The 26,024-nt window shown below is 41.6% G+C and overlaps 2 protein-coding genes across 8 annotated transcripts in view; one reads left to right on the forward strand and one right to left on the reverse strand.

Annotated features, from left to right (window-relative positions):
• Nucleotides 1-26,024, forward strand: part of Abcc9 (ATP binding cassette subfamily C member 9) — a 122,974-nt gene that overhangs the window by 44,211 nt on the left and 52,739 nt on the right. For 5 of the 7 annotated variants that reach the window (XM_075982386.1, XM_075982385.1, XM_075982383.1 and 2 more), the window contains 6 exons: nt 4,409-4,517; nt 10,238-10,342; nt 12,043-12,115; nt 16,867-16,972; nt 22,644-22,682; nt 24,326-24,427. In XM_075982386.1, the coding sequence (XP_075838501.1) occupies nt 4,409-4,517; nt 10,238-10,342; nt 12,043-12,115; nt 16,867-16,972; nt 22,644-22,682; nt 24,326-24,427 (534 nt within the window). The remainder of the gene's footprint in view (nt 1-4,408; nt 4,518-10,237; nt 10,343-12,042; nt 12,116-16,866; nt 16,973-22,643; nt 22,683-24,325; nt 24,428-26,024) is intronic. The other 2 variants (XM_075982388.1, XM_075982387.1) reach the window with 1 other exon arrangement.
• Slco1b3 (solute carrier organic anion transporter family member 1B3) overlaps nt 1-26,024 on the reverse strand; it is a 1,042,880-nt gene that overhangs the window by 34,573 nt on the left and 982,283 nt on the right. The window lies entirely within an intron of this gene.

Here is a 26,024-nt window from a genome sequence, read left to right on the forward strand (position 1 = left end):
GGCCTCTGTGGATGCCAGACATGTAGTGATGTACAGATGTACATGCAGGCAAAACACCTCTACACATAAAATTAAAATTAAAAATTAAGGTTTTTATAAAAGGAGCAGGCATGGTGACACAAGCTTGCAATCAAGAACTTGGGAGGTAGAGGTAGGAGGATCAGGAGTTCAAGGTTACACTCTGCTCTGAACTGAGCAGCTTGGACTCCCTGAGACCCTTTCTCAAAAACAAAACAGGGCAGGGAACTCTGACTGCTCTTTGGACTGGAGAGGGAGGGGGAGAGGAGTGGGGGGAGGGGAAGAAAGGTGGGAGAAGGGGGAGGGAAATGGGAGGCTGGGAGGAGGCTGAAACTTTTTTTTTCTTTTCTCAAAAAAAACATGGAAAAAAAAGTATTTGAGATTTGAGTAGAGTGATTTTTTTTTTCAGAATGGTAAACCTTATTCTCTACCTTCTTAGAAATAATTTATGTGTCTGGCCCTTCTGGAGCAGACTATGTAGTATTCCTTATTGGTATTTAGTATTTGATAGGTAATGTAGTGACTATGTCCAAAGACGTTAGTTGCCAAAGGAGAGAAAAACATTATTAAAGAACCCTCTCATTTTCAGGGGAAAGTAACAACAACAAACATTGTTTTTTCTCTCGTGTGCCTCTCAGAGATGTTTCTGCTCAGTAAGTCTCCTACATCACCATCTATGAAATAGATAATTACTGATACTCAATCAAGCATGCTTACACCTTGGCCAGGTCTCTGTATTTCAGTTAACAAAACTTTATAATCTCTATTAAAAAAACACACAACTATCAGCCACAAAAATTAGTTATTCTTAATTACTGTAACACCTGTTCAAGGTTTTCAAGTTGCACCTAAATGTCCAACATATTTGAAGGGTTGGGATGGCGATTCAAAGGTTAAGATTACATACCATTCTTCTAGACAATCCACAGTAAGTTTCCAGCACCCGTGTTAAACAACTCACCACCTTCTGTAATTCCAGCTACAGGGGACCTAAGACCCTCTCCTGGCCTCCCCTGGCACCTGTCCTCCACTTGCATACCCATAAACAGACACATAATCAAAGGTAAAATACATATTTTTTTTCAAAAACCAAAGTAATGTGACTATGTAAAACTGTGAGCACTTTTGTCAGTTCCCTAAGCAAATGAGTCATTAGTGAAATACTGAACTTAGAAAACAGTGGTGAAGGAAGGCCCGTAAGCTTGTTTGTATCAAACATGCTCACTTTCAAATCCTAGGCACAAAGTACTTATTGTTCAACTTCAAATATGTTGTCTGACTGTATCTGAGGCTCACTTTTCCCATTTATGAAATGAATACCGTAATATCACTTGTGTCTGAAAGGTTGATAAAATCATGACACTGCATAGAAATGACCCAGAACCCTTTCTAAATCAGGTAGATCTATTTTACAAATCCCAATTTTACTCATTTACCTCCTTTATTATCATCGAATGTCCAAGCATCTTAGGCGGGTCTTCATTCTCTTAGGGCCGCATTAATAACTGTAAAGAAGAGAGATAGAATGGCCGCAAGTGGAGAGTCCACCGTGGATTTAGAAAGGCCAGAAAGCAAAATGAACCCCTAGACACAGAATGGCATGACCTGTGGCTGTCAGTTCACTTAGAGGAAAGGGGGGATGTCTTGTTCATGATAGTTTGGAGGGTGTGACCATACCTGCTAACTCCAAAAGGACAAGTGGCTTTTGACTAGTCAGAAGAAGAGGAAATGAATCTTATCAGAGTGGGTAGATATCTTGTGCACTTGGGGGGGCCAAAGGTGATTTTGTGTGTGTGTAGCAATGGCGCCGACACTAGACTTATCGGGGGATAAGGCTGGAAGATTGTGGGGAAGATGTTGAAAGGTAGGGAGGTGCTGCACCATTTGTGATCTAAGAGGGGCTTCTTACATTGGTGGGTTCGCAGTGTAAAGGATAACCCTGGTAGGGGCATCTTATACTGGTAGATTCACAGTGTAGAGGAGAACCCTGGTAGTTTGGCTGAAGCTACCTCTCCCTGGTCAGGATTTGTGCATTTTCCATAGTTATTTGTTTCAGTGGTTCCTGAAAGGACCTCACAGAACGAGGAGATGCTTTTGCTATTTACTAGGCTCTTATCTGCTCACCAATATCACGGAGGAATCACAACATATGCAGTAAGACAGCGCCAGAAGATGGAGAGGTTTCCTTTAAAAGGGGTTCATAGTCTGATGGGAGAGATAGAAATAACACATAAATACCAAAGTTATGATGATGCAGTAATGTGTGGAACCTTCAGCCAGAGAGTGTAGGGCAGTGGTTCTCAACCTTCCTAGTGCTGCGACCCTTTACTACAGATACTCATGTTGTGGTGACCCTCAACCATAAATTATTTCATCTCCTCTTCATAACTGTAACTTTGCTACCATTATGAGTCATAATGTAAGTATCTGATATGTAGGATATCTGATATGCTACCCCCAGTGGGGTTGTAAAACTACAGGCTAAGAACCACTTGCCTAAAGGAAGGTCACAAGGAGGTTCAGAGTAAGTTTAGCACTGCAATCTATGTACATATGTCTTAACTTCATTTCTGTTGACATACGTAGTTATATTTTGTTTGTGTTTTAACAAATAAAGCTTGCCTGGTGATCAGAGTGCAGAGCTAAAGCCAATAGAGGCCAGGGAATGGTGGGTGGCACACATCTTTAATCCCAGGACTCTGGAGACAGAGGCAGAGGGATCTCTGTAAGTTCAAGGCCACCCTGGGCTACAGGAGATTGGATCTGTTTAAAAGAGAAACAGAGCTCACACAAAGGTGATCCCAACATTTGGGAGTCCCATACCTTTAATCCTAGCACTAGGGAGGTAGAGACAGGAAGAGATATGGTTGGTTGGAGAGAAGAATATAAGGTGGCAGGAGACAGAAGCTCAAAGCATTCTGAGACTTGATGGAGACAGTTGCAGTCTGAGGAGACAGTCTGAGGACAGTATTGCCCCTTTGATCTGAACATTGGTAGAGGTAAAATATCTCTCTAGTGGCTAGCCACGCTGCTTCTCTGATCCTTCAGCCTTCCCTCCTTAATATCTTACTCTGGGTTTTATCTATGAAGACCAACTAGAATTTATGTTTCAGACAGGATACTTAGTTAGACTCAAGAGAACTTAGATGAGGAAAAGCTTTATTTGTTCTAAATCACAGTCCATCATTGAGGGGAGCCAAGGCAGGGACTTGAAACATCACTTGTAGGGGAACACTGCTTGCTGGCTGAACTGGGAGGCTATGCTTAGCCAGCTTTCTTAATCTGCTCAGAACCACCTACCAAGGGGATAGGTGGTTACCCACAGTGGTCCGGACCCTCCTACATCAACTGACAGTCAAGGCAATCCCCACAGACTAACTCCCAGGCTAATCAATCAAGGCAATCCCCACAGACTAACTCCCAGGTCAATCAATCAAAGCAATCTCCACGGACTCACCTACAGGTCAATCAATCAAGACAATCTTCACAGACTCAGCCACAGGTCAATCAATCAAGGCAATCTCCACAGACTCAGCCACAGGTCAATCAATCAAGGCAATCTCCACAGCCTAGCTCACAGGTTAATCAGTCAAGGCACTTCCCACAGACTCTTCCCCAGATCTATCAAGGCAATCCTCACAGACTGACCCCTAGGTAATTCAATCAAGGTAATCTCTGCAGACTCTCCCACCAGTCAATCAATCAAGGCAATCACTCTTTGGTCAATCTGATCTAGGAACTCTTCCAATGGAGACTCCATTTTCAGGTGACTCTAGGCAATGTCAGGTTGACAGCTGAAAGCTAGCAAGAACAGGATGCTACATAAAGAAAAGAAAGTTCTTTCCACTCCCAGAGTAGCTGAGAAGTTATGGCTTCTTAATGTTCCGCAACATTTAGGCTTATGTATTCCATAAAAACTTCAGTGAGATTTGTTTGTGTGCATACTAGAAGGGAGGCATGCAGAACTGGACCCATGGGCTATAGTGTGTGAATCATTAGTTTGTTTATTCTTTGATTCATTGAGCAGCCATCTGTGTAACAGTGGGTGCCAGGCACTGTTGGACTCATGAGTCTGGTCTAGGCACTTGCCCTTGTTTCCGGAGGTACAACATGAGTGTGTGCAAGGGATATTCCTATAGTTGACAAGACTATTTCTCCAGACCACACTGTTTAAAACACCAGAACACAATGGCAGCTACACCATGCATACATCAAAAAGGAATGCTTGACATTCAAGATGGACAGCATATCATTTCCTAAGACAGTCTAGTGCAGTGACTTTCCGGGCCTATGTTGGTAATGAAGTCCCAGATTGAACAACTCAATGTTCTTCTTAGACAACTGTCCTACCTGGTATCCTGACATAGTGTTTCCTGGTTTCTTTCTGCAGTGTTCAAAAGTTGAATGAGTTTCTCTTGAGTGATGAGATTGGCGAGGACAGCTGGAGGACTGGGGAGGGCACACTGCCTTTTGAGTCCTGTAAGAAGCACACTGGTGTGGTAAGTCTTCCTATACAATGGACAGGCCAAACAAGTAATATGTTTTAATACAGGTGCAGTTAGAAAAAAACTGTAAGCTTTATTTGTTTAAATCTATAAGAAGAAAAATGGTTATTTGCTTCTACAAAAACAAATCCTCATGTGCCCAAAATCAATATACAGATAAAGGAATATAGCCTCTATAAATTGTGAAAGAATGACCCCTTGCTTGATTCCAAAGGGAATTGAGAAGTTGTTTCTTACCCACATTCTTAGGAGGTGTTTTAGTTCCAGCATACACTCTAGTTTAAGACACATTTGCTTAATACATTAGTTAGTTTGATTAACATATCACTGCATGTTAACTGTTTTTTTATTTTCACTTGAATACACTGGCTTTGCATGCTCCAGTGGCTTGAACAAAGTCAAAGATGAGAAGGATCAGAACCAGAGTTTTCACCTGAGTCTTGGCACGTGTAACCCAGCAGGTTCACACGTCCTCACCAAAAATGTTTACTCAATAGTTGCAGAATGTCTGGAAGCTGTCAGTTCTGTTTGGATGTGTGTCACACGCAGTAGAAATCAACCACTTGTCATGTGTTCACCAGGCTTCCGGACTTACTGGCTCCCTTGTATTTAATGCCAAGAATTAGACTGTCGCTCCGAACAAGGCACATGAGGTCTCTCCCAGCATGCTGTGTTTTCTTGCAGCAGGAATCAAATGATAGATTAGTTTGAATTACAAGATCATTTCTTGCATGAAAAGATAAATGAAAAGGACATGAAAAAGTGAAAGGGTACTACATTATGGTGGCCCTTCACCTGATGGTCCCTCTGAGGAGCCAGCCTTTGGGCCAAGACCTGAAGAACACAGATGTGTGTTTTCCAGGGGGGGACACTGGGAATAGGAAGGCAAGCTCGTGTGAAGGTCTGCAGTGGTGGATTGATTTGGTTGATATGAAAAGCAGAGGGCAGAAGGGCAGTAGGTTTGGAGTCTGTGAAAAAGAGGGAGATGAGGAGCAGTTATGATAATGATGGGGGTTTGTAGAACACAGGGAGGAATGCGATCTTACAGATGTGTGGTAGGAACCATTGGACAAGGCTACTTGTTTGTTTGTTTTTGGGTTGGGAGACAGTATCTCATGCATCCCAGACTTTCCTGGACCTCTGTGGGACTGAGAATAACCTTGAATACCTATTCTTCCTTCCATGTCCACACCCAAATGGTGGGATTACAAACACGGTGCAATTTTAGTCATTTTTTTCAGAGTTAGCTTTGGTTAGTTAGAGAAGTAAATTGGGCTGGGCAAAAATCGGAACTGAGAGGTGAGTAGAGGTGGTTATACTAACACAAGCAAGAGATGACGGCTAGAATTCGGATTCTGTTGCAGTCATGGTGAACATGGTAAAGAAGCAATTTAATTCAGAGTATTTTGTCTGTCTGTCTCTCTCTTCTTCTGTGCGTGTGTGTGTGTGTGTGTGCGTGGGCAAGCACGTGTGCATGTGCGTGTTATTCAGGACTGACCCAGGACCTCACCCATGCTAAACAAACCCTCCACCACTGAGCTACACCTCCAGAGCCCTCTGTGTCTTTTTTATGTTCAGTTAATAAAAATGTGTTGAAAGATTAGATGGCAACCAGGAAGAAAGAAGACTCGAGGATGGGAGCTTTCTGATTGGCTGACTGCTGGGTATAAAGTAGAGCCATTCACTGAAACAGGGTGCTGATTAAGGAGGCAATTGCCATTAGGGTAAGATCAAGATGTGTGTCTTTTACAGTTGATTTTTGCAACACTTCATGTTGTCCAAGAAGAAACATCAGCATCAGAGGTGGAAATTATGACACATAGGTCATGAGATAAGCTTTAAGTCAATGGGACTGGGGGAAACGTTTCTTTGGTTGTGGGGGTGGCTCTTTCTGTAAAGTGGGTCAAGAAGCATAAGGACCTGAGTTGATACCCACAGCATCCACATATAAATCCGTGTGCAAAGGTGTGCTCTTGTAATTCCAGGGCTGGGGAGGCAAAAATAGTGAAGATGAGTAGAACTCAGAAGGTCTTTGCCAGGAAATCCATCTGTATTAAAATTTTCTTCATAATGAGTTTAAAATTGCTAAAAAACAGTTAAGCCAGGTGTTTGAATATTTTTTATGTGTACTGTTTTCTTTGTTTTTCTGTAGCTAAATAAAAAGAACCCTTTTTTTAGGTTGAGCAGGTCAACATTGAATAGGTGTGATTTTTGTTTGAGAAATAACTGCCATGTATGCCTGTCTATATTACATAGCAAGGCCTGCAAAGGAGGCTTGATATTACGTGGACATGTGCATAAGTCCAAACGCACATGAATGGATGGCTAGTTCAGATTAAAGCAGGGAGTTTATAGTGTTCCAGGTCAGGAGTTGCATCCTTGCATGGACCACATAAGAAATTCATGGGGGCTAGAAAGGTGACTCACTTAGCATAAGAACACTCGATGTCGCTGCACAGAATCTGAGTTTGGTTCTCAGCACCCAAGTTGGACACTTCATAATCACTTCTATATCCATCTCCAGGGCATCTAACACCCTCTATGGCCTCTTCTGCCTCTATTTGCACTTACACAAACCTGTACACACACACACACACACACACACACACACACACACACACACACACACACACATACATAAATCTTTAAAAAGTATATTCAAGTGTATCTATGCCTTTTAAGAGAAAGAAATAAAATCTTTGATTAGAACCAGGTCCTCATACTTTTGTTGATTTTCATCTCCCAGAGAAGACTTTAGACCATTTTCTAGAGAGGCAGAGTGAGCAGAGCAAAATGATGACAAAGAAAGGAGAGATCAAGTTCATGGAGTTGGAGATACCTGAAGAATTATTTTCTGAACAAGATGAGGCAGAGGAGTAAAATTACACTGCAAAGAGATTGTTGGAAGAAAAGAGAATCTCTTCAGACCAGTCCAATATCTTCAGTTATTGAATCCAGGTTGGACTTCTAGTGCCTTCCAGAGTCATTCATCACTGTGGATGGCCCAAACCACAAATGACAAGCTTTTTTTTTTTTTTAAATGGCGTGTGCTTGAAAGCAATACTGATGGAAACTCCTTTTTGAGAGCGCTTGGGATGCTATATATTCTGTGAGAGCTTAGAGTTGAGTAGTTTTGGCTGTAGCATTGCCACAGAGAATTGATGGTGCTCTAGGGCCAAAGTCTCTTCAAGTTACATCTGTGGAGCTGTAACTCAAGTCTCTGTCAACACATCTCTGCTTGTCGGCCTCGCCTTGGTTTCAGGAAGAGTATGACGTCATCCTTCTGGGCCTCTGGGGCAGCACTACCACAGTCCTCATGACTCTAGAAGACTGTGAGGCTAAAGTATAGGTTCAGATCTACTAGCATGCAATGTATATCTACCCTAAAGAGTTGTGATAATTTCAGAATGTTCCATGCACTGTGCCTCCAGTGTTGTCTGTGAGAATCTCGGAAAGGACATACAACTAACCTTATATTTCATCACCCATCCTCTTTTAAAGCAAGGTGTGTGTGTGTGTGTGTGTGTGTGTGTGTGTGTGTGTGTACAGTGCTTTCTAGATGGCTTAACCTCGGCTGATCCTCTACTGTCTATTTTCTTACTGAGATTTTGGTTTGTGCTGTTCCCATGAAGCCTTGGCATTTTTTCTGCTTGATGGCTGATGTTCTTTTGGGACATCAGTTGATGGAAGTTGGAAAGGCAATGTCTTATTTGGATTAAACTACTGATTATTTTCAGACATTGTTAGTTCTCAGAGAAGTTATCTTTTTTTTAAATAAATATTAAACCTGAAATTTCAGACAGAAATGTTTTTAAAAGCTTCATGCTTCTAGAGTCATTTGCTTTTCTAGGCAAATTAACAGTTTCAAACTGTTACATTTATTATGTACCTTAATTATCTCTGCAAGGTAGTTGAATGAGGCATATAATTGTTTATGGTGAAGTACTTCATTGTTAAATTTATAGACAAATTTTGAGCTTTTTTGATCTAAATCTTTTTATGCATATAGGTGTTTTACCTACATGTATGTCTGTGCAGCACATGTGTGCAGTATCTGCATATGCCAGAAGAGGGAAGGAAGTACAGCAAGTTGTGACCTCTATGTGGGTGCTAGGAGCCAAAACCAAGTCCTCTAGAAGAGCAACCAGGGCTCTTAACAACTGAGTCATCTATCCAGCCCTTGTGTGTGTTTGTATGTTCCTGTTGACAGAAGGTTCTGTCCTAAAGAAACTCACAGAGATCGATCTACATTAATCATAAACTGGCTGGCCTATTAGCTCAGGCTTCTTATTAAGTCTTACATCCTACATTAACCCATAATTCTTGTCTGTGTCAACCATGTGACTTGGTACCTTTTATCAGTGAGGCATTCTCATCTTGCTACCTGGGTGATGACTGCAGACTGAACCTTTCCTCTTCCCAGAATTCTCCTATTCTGGTCACCTGTCCTATATTTCCTACTTGGTTGACCTATCTATACTTCCTGCCTAGCTACTGGCCAATCAGCATTTTATTAAACCAGTACAACTAATAAAACTTTACAGGGTACTAGACCATTGTCCCACAGCAGGTACCTATGTATGTGTGTGCATGTTTGTCTTTGTGTGTGTGTGTCTGTGTGTGTACATACTTTGTGAACTCCTGTGTGTAGAGACCAGAGTACAAACCAAAGCTGTCATTTCTTGAGTACCATCCACCTTGTTTTTCAACAGACTTTCCTTTGTCTAGAATGCTTCATGGGAGTTGAGCTGGCCTATCTCAAATTTCTTCAATGTTGAGATTGCAAGTCCTGCTATCATATCCAGATTAAAAAAAAAAACATTAGGGTTCTGGGTATCAAACTCAGGTCTGCTTACAAGTATTCTATGGGCAAAGACACCCTCTGCCTCTTACTGCTGCTGGTTTCCTTGCAGTGGATAGGTCTGTCTGCCGACAAAGAACTGTACTATATTTCAAGTAGATCAGGTCACATTATAGCTCCTATGGATCTCCTGGCTATGCACTGTCTGGTTTGTGTACACATAGGTCTTGTTCTCCTGACAGTCCACAAGAGACTCTTGGGTGTGTTCTAGCTTAGTTTGATTTACGTACATATACCAGATTTAAACTTCTCATGGTTCTCCAAAGATGATCCGTAAATGTCCTTCTGGGATGTTCGCTTATGAGTATGATGGTTCTTCCAGATGGATTGCAATTTGCTCAGGGTGAATCTGATCAGCCAGTTTATAGTACACAGGGTTTAAAAATATTTATTTGTCTCTGTACGTTTGTGTCTGAGTGATGTGTGTGTGTGTGGATGGATAGGTAGACTCACAAGCCTATGTGTACAGAGAGGCTTGCTGAGGGTACCACTCTCACACTGTGCCTGTTCTCTGAGGCAAGATCTCACTGAACCAGGGCCTCAGCTTTCCTGGACTAGACTGAAGCCAACAAGTTCCAGGGATCAGCACTCTAGCAACCACCATTCGCAAGCCCTTCATATTCATTTTTCAGTTTTCCCAAGAGGCCAGTTAATTAGCTTTAAAGTTTTAGCTAAATATTTTTTTCACTGTTTGCTCTTGTGGAGTAGCCATAGGAGAGACTAAAATTTGACATTCGCTTTGCTTGTTTTTCTTGGAATTGAAGTGAAATAGCAATCTGAGTGAACGTTTGGTAAAAAAATCTCAATGTTTTTATAACGCTTCAACTTCTGTCCGTTTCTATTTGGAACACAGCAATCAAAACCAATAAACAGGAAGCAGCCTGGAAGATACCACCTGGACAACTACGAGCAACCACGTCGTCTTCGGCCGCCAGAGACAGAGGATATCGCAATAAAGGTTAGTTCATCTGTTACGTTCTTACGCAAGTGGAGCACTTAGGTGACACTCCAGGCTGACGTCTGTAAGTGTCCCAAATGTGTCTGCAGGGCCTCCTTTCTGTGACCACAGGCCTGACGATCTTTAACTCGTACTTCATTGAGTTTATTCTTTTTTTCACCTCTTGACCACAGGTTCTGTTTCATCCTTGTATTTGGTACCCAGAAAGAGCTTTTCTTTCAAATCTACCAGAAGTTAGTATTTAACTCATTCCTCCATGACTCACATCCAAACTGACTCGTAGAAAATACCAGCATTTCGTAATTCCATTTTTAAAAAGAAAAGCTAGTTGTTGCATGGCACTATTTCTAGGGATATCTGAACAAATGTCTATGCACCAAAGACAGAAAGCTAATGACAGACCAATGTAACAACACCATTAAGGTCCAACTTGGTGAACCAATGAGTCTAGTGGTGTTACTTACAGGAGTATGGGTCAGGGGTTACTTATAGGACCATGGATGACCCAAAAAACTACATCCACCCCAGAATGGGTGATGACTCAGGAAAGCAGGAACCCAGGCTCTCTCTGCACAAAATTGCAGGGAACAGGACAGGTAGGAGCAACTCCTCTTTAGTCTTTACTAGTTGATAATATTGGGGATTGATAGGCAGTGTGAATCTTGTAAGTTTCAAATACTTCCTGATACTTGTGAGTTGTTGATTGCTTGAGTCTTAAAGGAACCCCCTTTGGAAATTTCTGATTCTCCATAAGCTTCCCTGCCCGATAGAATGCTTCAGCTGAGAGGGAATTGGTACCCAATATGAATACATGTACCTTATGGCTTCACTCAGCCTCTCGGGCTCCATAGTGATAGAATTTCAAACTTGACTTTATACCTTCCCTGGCCTCTGTCCTTAGGTAGAACTCAGGTAGAAATGCCAGCTTTGGGGGCACATCTGGAGACTGATGGTTGGGTCAAATCCCAGGGAGGGGCCAATAATGACACTGGTGTGCCCGAGTCTTGGAATATTTCCCTTTTGGAAGCATCTTCCCTAGATCCCCAGGTCAGGCCAAGGCAGTGAGGATCAATGCCTGGCCTATGGTCAGTAGGCAGCTGCTTGTTTAGGGTGACTGTACACGTTCCCGGCCCTTGTCTGGTGGTTTCGGGCTCTATTTTTTCTTCTTACACTCAGGTGAGGCTGTGACATCTTCAGTTGCTTGTCGTATCTGTCCCCAGAGACGTCTGAGTTCTGTTCCACTTTCACTGGCCCCGTCAGCACTGCCCTCCTTTTCTAGTACACGACAAGTAAACATAATTGTTTTCATTTTTAAAAGTTTGTATTTACTCGTTTTGCTATTTGGATGTGTGTGCGCCTGTGTTAGTTTATATTTAGCACGTGTGCAAGTGCTAACAGAGGCAAGAAGAGAACATCAAATTGATCCCCTAGAGCTGGGGTGACCATTGGTTGTGAGTCAGGTGACATGGGTGCTGGGAACTGAACGCAGGAGCTGTTTGAGAGCAGCAAGTGGTCTGAACTGCTGAGCCATCTCTCCAGTTTCCCATTCTTCCTTTTTCATTTATAGCACTGAACACTTAGAACTCAGATGAGGCTGCCACTGTGTGCTGGAGCTTATGTTAAACCCTAGAAAGGAGCTGCACTTTAGCTGCTCACTAGTGCCGTGCACCTAATTTCATTCCTATATCCTTACTTTCTAGGTGACGAATGGATACTTTTCATGGGGCAGTGGTTTAGCTACATTATCCAATATTGACATTAGAATTCCAACAGGTAAGGAAGGCTTGTTACTTAAATATTTTTGTAATTTTTTCCAAGATCATTGAGCCTAACAAAAAGTAAAAAGGGGGATTTATGTGTTTATTTAGTTTCCATTTTATGTATGTGTGTATTTGTGTGTGTGTGTGTGTGTGTGTGTGTGTGTGTGTGTGTGTGGTGAACATGTGCATACATCTTTGCATGTATGTGAATATGTGTGGAGGGGGTGAGTTCTTATATGTGGAAACCTGAAGTTGAGGTCTGGAATCTTCCTTAATTAATCTTCCACCTTATTCAGTGAAGCAAGATCTCTCAGTTAAACTCAGAGCTCAGTGATATGGCGTGTCTGGTTTACCAGCTTGCTCTGGAAATGCTCTGTCTCCATTGTCTTCCTTTGGGAATGTCCTGTCTCCATCATCTTACTCTGGTAATGCTCTCTCTCCATCATCTTGCTCTGAGAATGCTCTGTCTCCACCATCTTGCTCTGGGAATGCCTTGTCTCCATCATCTTGTTCTGGTAATGCCCTGTCTCCATCATCTTGCTTTAGGAATGCCCTGTCTCCATTTCTAGGGCTGAGTGGACTTACTTGGGTTCCAGTAATCTGAACTTTGGTCTCCATAATCTTAATCATTGACCTATCTCCCATCTCTACTACCTGTTAAAAGAGTTTTGAAAGATATAACCATGCGGTTATGTTACTTATATGTACTAGGTTTCTCACAAGGCAACTATATCACTGTGAACTAGAAATTATAAAACTGGACAGTCATTTTAAAAACCGTGTCTTTGAACAAATTTATTTATTGTTCACTTGGTGATTCAAGATAGTTAAGGAATTGGGATTGTTGGTTTCTCATTGCGTTAAAGATCAACTTTACAGAAAGGCTATGCAAGGAAACATCTGAGGCCCTGAAAATTACTGATGGCTGTAGCTGGATTTTCTTTGGAGCACCAACCCCCAAATAATGACATTGAGACTTATATTAATTACGAAAGCTTGGCCTTTAGCTTAGCCTCATTCCCAGCTAGCTGTCATAACTTAAATTAACCCATTCATATTAATCTATATTCTGCCACATGGCTCTTTACCTCTTCTCCACTCTGTATGTCCAACTCCCTCCATGTCTCTCTTTCTTCTCCTGCTGCACCAGATTCTAACACTGAATTCCTCTTTCTGCCCAGAAGTCCTGCCTCACATCACCTGCCTTGTTACTGGGCCATTCAGCATTTTTATTAAACCAATCAGGTACCTTAGACACGCACGGTATAACAAATCTTTACAGTTTGCTTAAATAAACCCGCAACAGATAGCACTTGCAAGCAATTCAGGATCACCCATCTGATCATTATATTTGCTTATTAATTTTCTTGCCTTTAAGTTTTATTAAGATGCAACTCATCTACAATAGCTGCATCTGCTTAGTATTTCATTGTAGCCAGGCTTTCTCTGGACTGCCAGCTCCCAATTCATCTACAATAGCTGTATCTGCTTAGTATTTCATTGTAGCCAGGATTTCTCTACTCATCTACAATAGCTGCATCTGCTTAGTATTTCATTGTAGCCAGGCTATCTGCTTAGTATTTCATTGTAGCCAGGCTTTCTCTGGACTGCCAGCTCCCAATTCATCTACAATAGCTGTATCTGCTTAGTATTTCATTGTAGCTAGGCTTTCTCTGGACTGCCAGCTCCCAAATAATGACATGGAAACTTCTTATTAATTATGAAAGTTTGACCTTAGCTTAGACTTCTTCCCAACTTGCCCTTACAACTGAATTAGCCCATTTGTAGTCATCTACATTCTGCCCACATGGTTTGTTACCTCTGCTCAATACCATGCATCCCACTTCCTCCATGTCTGGCTGGCAGGTTTCACCTTTCTTCCTTCCAGAGTTCCTCCCTCTCCCTGGAAGTTCCACCTATCCCCTCCTGCCAGCTTTTGCCCACTCAGCTCTTTTCAAACCGATCAGAAGGTACTTGGCAAGCAAAGTTAAACAGCAAAAAAGTGTACAAAAAGATTATCCCACAATATTTCATTTTGAGTTTTTTTTAAATAATGTTTTTATTAGTTCTTTGCAGAATTTTTTTAATGCTGTATTTTGGTCATTTTCACTTCCATCTTCCAACTCCATCCTCATGCCCTTATTCCCATAACTTTGAGTCTTTGTCTTCCTTTCTAAATCCATCGAATAGTTTCTGTTGTTCAGCAACTCTTGGGAGTGGGGCCTGCCCTGAAGTATGGTTGATCTACCAGGGGTCACATCAGTAAAAAAACTGAGCCGCCCCTCTCCCAGCAGCCATCAAATGTTAACAGCTCTTCAGTTAGTGGTGGGATGTCATATCTACCTTTGTACCACATGCGGGGCTTTTGTCTGGCTGAAGTTTGGGCAGGTTTTGTGTGTACCACCATAACTGTTGTGGGTTCCTATGTATCACTGCCCAGTTGTATCTGGAAAATACTGATTCCTTGAAGTCACCCAACACTTATGGCTCTTACCATCTTTCTTTCTACCTCGAGAATTTGGGCCTAACTTAGACCTCTGGTGCCATCATAGCAGTCAAGAACTTGATGCATAGCCACTTCCAAAAGTCACTTCCTTCTATTTTTCTATTAATTTATAAACTTTTGTGGGAAGAGAATACCCTGAGCTATCTTGTGACAGATTAAACTTATTTAGATACCATACAGAGCAGATATTGAAGCATTTTGGAAATTTTATATCCATTAAACAACAGGTTCCCCACAGCTCCCTTCCTCGGCTCACTGGCAACCACTGTGGCTGTTTCTGCCTCTGTGAGTTCGACTGTTAGAAACCATATTCGTCGCCCATGCCGTGTTCTCTCTTCTATGTCTGTCATACTTTGCTTAGCATAAGGTTCATCTATGTTGTTGAAAGCAGTAGGGATTCCTTCTTTGATAGATGAACTTTTTATTACATGCATGCAGCATGCTTTCTTTCCCTGTCGGTGGGCATTGGATTGTTCCTGTCTGCTTTGATATCATGAAAAATTTTTCAGAGACTGTGGGAGCACAGACTTCTTTGACTATCTGAATTCTAATTACCTTTTAGAGACACTGAGAGGTGAGTTTGATGAACCACATGGTAGTTTTGTTTTTAATATTTGAGTCACCTTTATAACGTTTTCTTTTTCTTTTTGTACTGAATTCTCGTGCTCTTTTTCTCCTATTGAGTTATAGGAAATGCTTGTGAGTTTGAATATGAATACCAGGGAGCAGGTTAGTGAGTGTTTTGTGCCACTTTCTCTCTGCTCATCATTTCCTTTGCTGTATTCCCATTTCACTATGTTTCGTTTTCATTTAAAATCCAAAAATTCATGCCAAGATCAGTATGAAGAAGCTCTCCCCTTTGCTTTCCTTGAGAGTTTTGAAGTTTCCACACTGACCATTAGGTCTTTATGGCACTGGGAGATGACTTTAGGGCGCCGTAGACTCCAATAATCGAAGCCCAGTCTTCGCAAGTGTTTATTCAGTTTGCCCATCACCACTGTTTCCTTCCCCACTGGGTGATCCTGAGGTGCTTACTGAGGATGAGGTGACCAGATACATGTGTGTTAGTTCTCGGCTCTTCATTCCATTTTGTCACCCAACATGCCATTACCACACTGATCACGGAGGCTTTAGAATGTATCATTTGTAGAATGATTTTGGCATGGGATCCTGAAGGTTACATTGAGTCTGTAGATAGTGTTGGAAAGCACGGATGTTTTATAATATTAGTTTGTCAAATATTTAAGCCTGGGGTTATTTCCATCTCTCTCTGTTTTCTGCATGCATTTTATTACCATGTGAGAATCTTCTTCCTTGGTTAAGTTTTATTTCTGTATTTTGATGTGCTAGCAACAAATTACCCAAGAAGGAAATCAACAGGACAATAGCATTTATAATAGCACCGTAAGAACAAGATGTGTCAGAATGGTCATAATAATTTTATTTAAAATGTTTGAACAACTGAGTAGAAATATTTATTCAGCCTGGTGTGATGATCAGTAGCATTGGCATTTTCTATCATACCTGGAGGTCAAAGTGAGAAGCTACAGAGTCCTGACAGTCCAAATCACTTTCTCTCAACCATGACTTTTATCATCATTGCTCCTTCACTGTTTGAATTTAATAATGAAGTTAGAACTAGTGTTGATAGTATAAGAAGTTGTTTCTTTTATTCTTTAGTTAGTTCCAGCTACTTTCCATTTAAATAATACTAAAGCACAGGTCTTCAATGAGATTCAGCTGGCAGAGGCAGAAGGATCAGAAATTCACACAACAAGTTATAGGGCAGCCTAGCCCAAAAGAAATCTTTCAAGAAATTAAAGTAGTAAGTCAGACCCAGAGATTTTACTTTTTCTTTCCTTTTGCAAAAGACAGGGGCAGGAGCTGCTTACTCCACTGCTTGGTACCAAACTGGGCTGGGGATGGAAATGTGTGACCTGTCTAAATGTGTCATCCTTTTTTAAAAACTTATTTTGTTATTTATTTTGCTGAATTTATTTATTTATTTAGCTTTTGCTCTTAGTGTTTGAGCCAAGGTCTCGCTGTGTGTTTCTTGTTGTCCTGGTACCTTCAATGTAGACCAGGTTGACCCGGAACTTGCAGTGTAGAACAGGCTGGCCCTGAGCTTGCAGTGATCTTCCTAGCTGTCTGTCTTTTTAGTGCTGAGAGTTCCATCATGCCCATCATGGCCAGGGTTTGGTTTTATTTGGCTAAACGGAGTCTTTCTTATCTTCCTGTTCTCCGCTTTGTTTCTGTAGGTCAGTTAACCATGATCGTGGGCCAAGTGGGGTGTGGGAAATCATCTCTTCTCCTTGCCATCCTTGGGGAGATGCAGACCCTGGAAGGAAAAGTTTACTGGAGCAAGTAAGTATGTCTGTTGTAGTTTCCTCTCTGATGCTGCAATAAACACTCAGAGCAAAAACAACCTGGGGAAAGAAGGGCTTTGCTTGGCTTCCATGTCACCATGCATCACAGAGGGAAGTCAGGGCAGGGCATCAAGGAGGAGCTTGTAGTAGAAATGACAGAGGAATGATGCTTGCTTCTTCACCTAGCTCATACTTAGCTAGTTCTCTGATACAGCTCAGAGCTGCACACTCAGGGGATACTGCCACTGACAGCGGGCTGGGTCTATGACTATTAATTAATGCTAAGACAATCCCCCGTAGATTTGCCCAGAGAGCAGTCTGATTGAGACTGCTAATTGAGAGAACTCCTTTTTCAGTTGACAGTTTGCACTGTCTAGGACAGTGCTTTTAATGGATTTCTGTTCTCTTACACAGCTGAAAAGCTTCCAAGGGAAGACTAGAATGGTAGTTCTTTATTTCACGGGTGATAGAATTTCTGAAATATGCAAATATATAAAAATAAAAATCACAGAAATATCAAAAACGGGGAAACTTCAAATGTCATGAAAATTATAAAGCAACTCACTGTGCTAGTTAACTACTACATGCTAAAAGTTTGGGGTGCTCAAGACAAATTTTTACATGTACATAGGAAACAGTCAAATAACAAAATTTATTCTGTAATAAAATAAGTTATGGAAAGTTTATACTATTTATAAAGTTTGATTGCAAACAGATCACCAAGGGTTCAATGTTCAGGGAACAAATATCAAGTGACATTTTCTAAAGTCTTCAAAAGAGGCCAAGAAGTAATGATTTCTCTTCATATTTAGTGTCAGTAGACACTAGAGGTATTGGGGAAGACACGGGTGGGACAGCCTCGTGTGCTATGCAGCTCAAAAGGACGTGAAGAGGAAGCAAACTAGCCTGGTGCCTCTTCAGGTGTCAAGACGCTTGCAAACACCTCCATTAATACTGAGAGAGGTCACTCAGCCAGGGCGGAGATGCAGGGGTCTGCAAATAGGTCACGGTAACAAAGTCATCTGGGACGATACTAGTGCAGCATTGAGTCTTGAAGAGCAAACCAGGTTAAACTAGTTTGCCTATCTAGTTGATTCCGCATGGGCAGTATGTGAGAGAACTAGTTGAAACTTCTGTCCAATAAATCAACCAACAGATACACACATACATAAATTAATAAGCAAATAAATAAATAAATGAGAGTGTTGTGTAGGAATTCCTATCCAGGTGCGATTCTTTTTCCATGAAATTTGCAATGAACGGAGAACTAAATCACTGCTATTCTGGTTGCTAAGACCGGAGACATCTGCTAAGCAACCTGAGCTGCAATCAAGAGTCATCCCTAGCACTACTGCTTGCCCTAAAGTTGAGCAGGCTTGTTGGAAAGGCTCCAGTTTTGAACTCGTGGCTACAAGTTCCACTGTGTTGTAGCCGGATGCTCATGCACACAGGTGTCTCTGAGGAACTAAAGATTGTTTGTGGGCCCGTTAGCATACACTGCACTGGAAACGTTAGCAGAAAGAAATGCTTGGCTGTGAAATTTGGCCTAGAACTCTTGCTTGCAAAAGTGTCATTGGCAAAAGAAGGAAGCTGAGAAAAGTTGAGAGTCTATTTTATCTGCACTGGAAAACTAGAAGGCAGTAGCCATGAAACCGTTTGCTGACATTCAGAGGATAGCTCAGGAAATCATGATGCCTGAGTAGTCAGACGCTGAGCAGTGTCTCCCTCCCCACGGTCATCCTTGCTCTGGAGGGAGAAATAGCTCAGGATCATGAAGCCTCAGCTTGGTGTTGATCGCTGCAGCCAGACACCGAGCAGGGTCTGCCTTCCCGCTGTCAGCTGTGCTCTGGAGGGAAAGCAGATCTCACTAGCTAAGTTATGTGATATAACAGTTGTCATCATCATCGGGTTACGTGGCTTTCACTTAACATTGTTTTATCAAAATTGACATCTGTAAGGAAGTGGCAGGAGACCTAGAAGCCTCCCTCAGGCCTCCACGGAGTTCTAACCTGCTCTTCCCTGGTCCCATTCAATTTTCTGGGCCCGCACTCCAATTGAGTCCATCTGACTACGGGCATTGCCATTCATGATTATTATAATTGGTTTAATAAGTAAACAACATGGCAATATGGAAATGCATTTCATAATCTAAGAAGTTGTTTTCTTTGCACTCTCAATTTTGTTAGATAACAAAATTCCAGTTTCCATTTCCTTATTACTTTGTTTACAAGAGAACAAAAGACTTGGAGCGGAGAGTGGAAACTGATGTCTTGGGAAAATGTGTGATGATCTGGCAAATACAGAAGCAGAAGACAGGATGGCAGAGTCCCCAAAAATACCACCACCAAACAAACTGACAAGGAAAAGAAATCTATGTAATGACAATGAGGAGTGGCTTGGTTTCTGGTTGGTTTTGGCTGCTTTCTGAGATGAGGGCTTATTATGTAGCCCAGGCTAGCCTCAAAATCATGATCCTCCTTCCTAATCATTCTGGGAACTGGGATTACAGACACATGCCACTGTATCTTACTACATGGTAAGGGGAGAACCACGCTGGAAGTTTTACTGAAAACTAAGCAAGGAAGTCATCTGCGTGTAAAATTGTTAGTAACAGCATCAGGTGGCGGGGAAGCAAAGTAATGTACCCCACGTTCTTAAGGATGTCATGACTTAAAATTAATTATTTATTTGTGTGTGGACACACATATGTTATGGTCCAAAATATATAAAATATATCCAGGAGTTATTATGTAAACTAATTTCATTCTTGACTTCTCTATCAACATTTTCCAGCAATACACATTTTTTAAAGAATAAGATGGAATATATACAGTTTACATGCTAAGACATGTAAAGGCAGGAAATCATTCCAAAGTCTTCATTTCTTCTTGGGTCTCCCTTGAGCTTTAATTTCTGCTTCATGGCCAAGGTCATTTGGAAACTCCCCAGGCACCTCAAACCGAGTGTATTTGATGCTAAAATCTCTGCTGTCCCCCATCACAGGCACTGCCCTTCCTGTGCTCATATCTCTTGCTCTTCCATCCTCCCCTCTCACCAGCCCTGCAAGCCAAGGCTGCTGGGCATCTTTATCTGCTCGGCACAGCTCTCTGAGGGGCACTGCCCTTGCTGCTCTGCTAGACTCCAGAGGTCTCTGTATTTCCTCCCTCCTGTTCCTGCAGTTCCTACAATCCACTGGAGTGCGGCTTCTCAACTGAACCTCTCTCTTAAGTAGAAGTTTATGATGTTTTTGTAGAACCCTGCAAAGTGGTTCACGAGTCCTTCACTGTCTAAGTAGTTCTCATCTGCTTGTCTTTGTGGTTCTATGTCTGCTGCTTATGTAATGTTTTGGCCATATTGGATTTACCTGTTCTTTGTCTGAGCAGAGTAATGCATGGGAATCTACTATGCACTTTCTCTGGCCTTAAGTTCTCTAGGCATTTTCTTAGTGTGGCCCACTCCTCATCCTCCCCATTGCATTAGCTCCATTGCTAATTCCATTAACTAGTTACTTCGCCTATATCTGTGAGTAAGCACCTCACCTAACTGTTGGCAGAGGCTTCTGTACTGCCCAGTCCTGCCATCCAGCTCAGTCGGTAGATCATGGGACTCTTAATCCCACGGTCATAGGTTCAAGCCCCACATTGGGCACCAGATGAAGATGGACGTTAATAAGAAATCCCACACTAGATCAGAACTAAGTATAATAAAGGGTTATTTATTTAGGGGTAGACACACAGATCACAGTCCTCTGCATGAACGGAGAACAGGAACCAAATCCAGCAGCCGGAAGAGGGAGCACACACTTTACCTTGGCATTTATAGTATAAGAGTTCACAGCCAAGTGGGCTGGTATCTTAAAGGCTATTGACTGAAGGAGCCCCCGCAGTACCTGACAAAATCAACTTACAGAAGGAAGGGATTTTTTTTTCATCAAATTCAAGAGCACAGTTCATCATGGTTGGGAAGTCACGGCTGCAGGAGCAGGACTCAGCAGATAATGCTGCATAAGCGTTTGGGTGGTGGAGAAGCATGGGTCCCGGCACCCAGTTCCTCTGCCCAGCCCAAGATCTCAGCTGCTGGGATCCACCCACATTCAGGGTGGATCTTGCCTCCTCAGTTAAAGTTCTCTGAAAACACGTTCACAGTCATGACCAGAAATGCGTTTCCACGGAGATTCCTGCTCACCTTGGTACTCACTGCTTGTCGTGTTCTGACAACAGTGCAGCACCATGCAGGAAGGAAAGAACCTTCCTTCTCACGGGGTCTCCACTAGTCTCAGCACCAGGAGGTGATCCAATTTATATTTAATTATTTGTTTATCTATTTAGTGTGGGAGATGCGTTTGCCACCGTGTGCACAACTTAATTCAGCCTGTCCTTGTACCACATGGTTCCCAGGCCTTGAACTCAGGTCAGTCAAGTTTGGCTGCCAAGACTTGGCCGGCTGAGTTATCTCCCCAGCTCCATAAAGTTTTTTAATTGATGTTGAACCTGGTGGAAATTTAGTTGGTCGTTATCTGGGCAAATTGGTGGTTTCCAAGGTCTCCATCCAGCTGTGTGGTGGGCATTTCCATCTGGGTGAACAGTGCACAAGTGAGCCCCCTAACCTCCAGCACATCTGCTTTTTTTTCATGGATGACTTAAATAGCATTAGCATTACTACTAAGACATTAAGATCAAATGTTTTGGTATACAAATTGAGATATGGAGTATTTTAGCATTTGCTTTTCATGAATTACTTAAATCAGGGCATACTTGTTGGGAGACTTTTTATAGACTGGTATTTTATTAGTCTCATATCAATGACTCTTTGCTTCTATTAAACACCCTATCATGTCATCAGCACTGCTCAATATTGGAACTAACTCTTACCAATTTTAAAACAAATTTATCAGTAGGTAATGTAATTAGATATATTTTCTCACAGAAAGCATAGAGCATTGTCTAAAGTAAAAATAATACTTACTCTTATATTAGATCAATTGTATAGATCAATTGAATAAAAACCTTTCAAAATAATAAAATTTGGAAAAGGCTAAATGTTTCAAAATTCAAATATAAAATACTAATCTTCAGGTAATTTTCCCACTATAATTAACGTGTAACAACATGGAATCAGTACAATCCCACTTTAATGAATTTCACATCAATCCATAGTTGTGTTAAGATGTTGCAGTTTGATCTGCTTCATGTCTGACTTTCATACACAATCCTTGGAGGATGACAATGGGGTTCATGACCATTTCATGTTTAGACTCTCAGGGTATTTCTTTTGACCTGTCTCAGGACAGCAAGAAGAATTTAAATTGGTTAAAATCAAATTTTAATGATGGTAAGAAGTTGGACATGCAGAACTACAGGCATCTGGGTTTTAGGGAAATTACTCAAGTTTCCAGAGCCAACTGAAGCAGAGCTGGACAAAGACCACAAGATGTTCCACGAAGCAGCAGTTTGTGTGGGGGACAGCTGGGCTTGCTGTCGTCCACAGGCTTGGTGATTGGTTATCTCCTGCTTGAGGAAGATCGACAAGAAGAAAATGATTTATCTAGCTTGTCTTTGAAGTCGACTGGAAGAATGTTTCTGATGTTTGTTTATCTCATACCTATGTGCACACCTTTCCTCTCATGGTCACAGTTCATAATTAATGAACATTGTTTGCCATACTTACAGTGTAAATGAATCTGAGCCTTCCTTTGAAGCAACCCGAAGGTATTATTTCTATTTTTCCCCAAGTTTAATAAGAATAATTTCCCCGTCAGTCTTTAATCTCTTTCCCATCATATTCTGGTGGTGAACAGTCATTTTTAAGATACCTACCATATCTCCAACAGCAGTGGTTCTCAAACTTTGCAGGATGCTGAAGGATTAATTTGTCACCCCCTTGCCTGTAACCCTGAGGCAGGAGAATGGGCTTGATTTCTAGGCCATTCTTCATTATACACTAAGCTCCAGCTTAGTCCAGGCTAGAGTGACAGCCTGTCTCAATAAATCAAAAAGAAAAAGAAAGAAAGAAATTTGCTAAATAGTTCATTGGGTCAACTGTTTTTGTCTCATGGGTCAGACGTTTGTTAAGTTTGGCTGAAAATCAAATTGTCTTTAGTAAAGGAGCTTGGGGGCTCATTAAACTAAAACTCCAGGAAACAATACACGCAGTGTTTATATGTTAATTAATATCTGAATGTGGCCTTGAAATCGAGAGCCCAGTGCTTTAACTACTCAAAAACAAACAATCAGCCCATCACAAAACAAAACAAAAACCAAAAGCTCAAAGAGGCTCTGACTACCAACATCAGAAAAACACTCCCCTGACTAAGGGGAAGGGCAGGAGACATGCCAGACTTGGGGACCACTGCCTTCCCACATATGTAACTATCTCAAAGATGACTGTCACACTAGACTGTAATGTCCTCTAAAGCCCTATGATGCCATGCTTCCCGATGACTGTTTAGCTTTTCTTATTTCTTCCTTGTAACCTCATTTTCTGTTAACTGTAATCCCGTCATTAGAACTGACATATCATGAACTAACTGTGGAGATCTGATTTGAAGCTTACCCTCTCCCTTCCCCAATCTGGTCCTTCATCTTCTGTTTCTTCAGCTCATGTATTTTGAAATGATTACAAGTTGAAATCTAATGTGTAAGCATATAAAACAATTTGTAAGTTAAAGAAATAGAAAAGAGAGGAGGAATTTAATAGTTTTTATTTACTTTCTGTCTTTCTCTTAAAATTTATTAGTTCTTTGAGAATTTCCTATAATTTATTTTGACCATATTCACCCCTCCTCCAACTCCTCTCCCTAAAAATATTTTGTTTTGAAACATGGACCTTGAATTATAGTTTCAGCATTGAAAGAGACTTCTCTAGATATCATTCTTCATTTTGAAATACTTTCTATAAATAAAATATACTTATGTAATTAAGCACAAATGTGCACTCTAATTCTAGTTTTTAATTCATGATTCTTAAAAGTAATTATAAAAATTCACTTTTTCATAAAGTGTGTTTAGAATAAACCAAAATATCTGTGACCACTAAAGAGAGTGAATTATCAATAACACTTCAATTTCAATTCAGAAAAGAAATTTTCTCTTAACAGTTTATAACATTAAACAGCTCATCAGCACAGGAAAATCAAATTTTACTCATTGCATGATATTTTAATTAAATTCTGATCCCTATAATTTAAGTGACTTATTTAATAAATGCCTTCTAAGGTTGGGGGTCTTGACCTTCTTGGCTTTTAGTTGTCTACTTCCACGTCTGATATATTCTGTCAGCTCTCGTTGCCCTTAGTTGCACTGAAATGCTTAGCACAGTACCCCATGTAATCTGTGTTGTTTCTTCTCCACAGCAGGAGCAGGTATTCTGTGGCTTATGCTGCCCAGAAGCCCTGGCTTCTAAATGCTACAGTCGAGGAAAACATCACTTTTGGAAGTCCTTTCAACAGACAGAGGTAAATTTGCACATATGCAATTTACAGCTAAACAACCCCTTGTGATCCATGAGTTTGGACCAGTTCACTCATTGGGAGGCAATGCCGGAAAACTAAAGGTCACAGCAGAAGAGTGTGTGACAGTGGGATGGGACTGCGTAGTTTATTCTTGAGTAGGTAAAAAGGGACATGTCCAAGTATGCTGAATGAAGGGGGTTAACTGGACGGAGGGAAAGTTTGGTGGTGGAGTCGCATGCTTCTGTGCTCCCAGCACTAGAGAAGCAGGGCAGACAGGATGAACCCCAGGGCTCACTGTCCAGCTGGCCCTAACCTATTTGCTGAGATCCAGGCCAACAAATAAAAAATAAGGTGTTAAGTACCTGAGGAAAGACACCTGAAGTTGTCCTGACTTTCAAATGGGCAGATAGACACATGCAGCTACACAGACATGGGCATGCACACACACATACCTGAACACACATGAACAAGCACACACTCACACCTGCACACACATGGATGTGTGCACACACATGCCCGCACATGAACATACACACACACAAGCAATGGGCATGCACACACACATACCTGAACACACATGAACAAGCACACACATGGATGTGTGCACACACATGCCCGCACATGAACATACACACACACAAGCAATGGGCATGCACACACACATACCTGAACACACATGAACAAGCACACACATGGATGTGTGCACACACATGCCCGCACATGAACATACACACACACAAGCATTGGGCATGCACACACACATACCTGAACACACATGAACAAGCACACACTCACACCTGCACACACATGGATGTGTGCACACACATGCCCGCACATGAACATACACATACACAAGCATTGAGCATGCACACACACATACCTAAACACACATGAACAAGCACACACTCACACCTGCACACATATGGATGTGTGCACACACATGCCCACACATGAACATACACACACACAAGCATTCACACATGTGCCTGTACGAAATGAGCATATGAACACACTTGCACACATGAACATGCACACAATAACTAAAGTGTTGATAATTTGTCCAGTGTCTCCAAGTCCTTTGCTTCTCTATATTTAATTCACCTGTGTTCTAGCCCCATCTTTATATACGTAATTAAATTTGAGTGCTATCAATCCCCTTCCCTTCTGTTTCTCCTACCTTAGCATACACAAAAATATTTGAGGGCAGCCACTTAGCCTGTGCTTGGCTATGAGGGACAGCCTTCTGTCTCTCACTGATGAACTATCTACCATCAGATCTTCCTTAAGCTTCATTTTGCTCCTTTTTCCTGGCAAATTTCTACCTTCCTTTATGGAGTGTTATTGTTTTTCTCATGTTGCAGGAGTGCTGGTTCCCCTCTCTACTGACAGCACCTGAGAAAGCTCAGTTCTGTGTGTGTTTGCCTTGACCCTCTTTTGAAGATGCTAGCTTTCAGCTTGTTTTGTTTTGGTTTGTTTTTCCAAGACAGGATTTCTCTGTAGCTTTGGAGCCTGTCCTGGAACTTGCTTAGGACTAGACTGGCCTTGAATTCACAGATATCCACCTGTCTCTGCCTCCCAAGTTCTGGAATTAATTGATTAG

Source organism: Microtus pennsylvanicus, chromosome 8 (genome assembly GCF_037038515.1).
Source record: "Microtus pennsylvanicus isolate mMicPen1 chromosome 8, mMicPen1.hap1, whole genome shotgun sequence".
Classification (NCBI taxonomy): Eukaryota; Metazoa; Chordata; class Mammalia; order Rodentia; family Cricetidae; genus Microtus; species Microtus pennsylvanicus.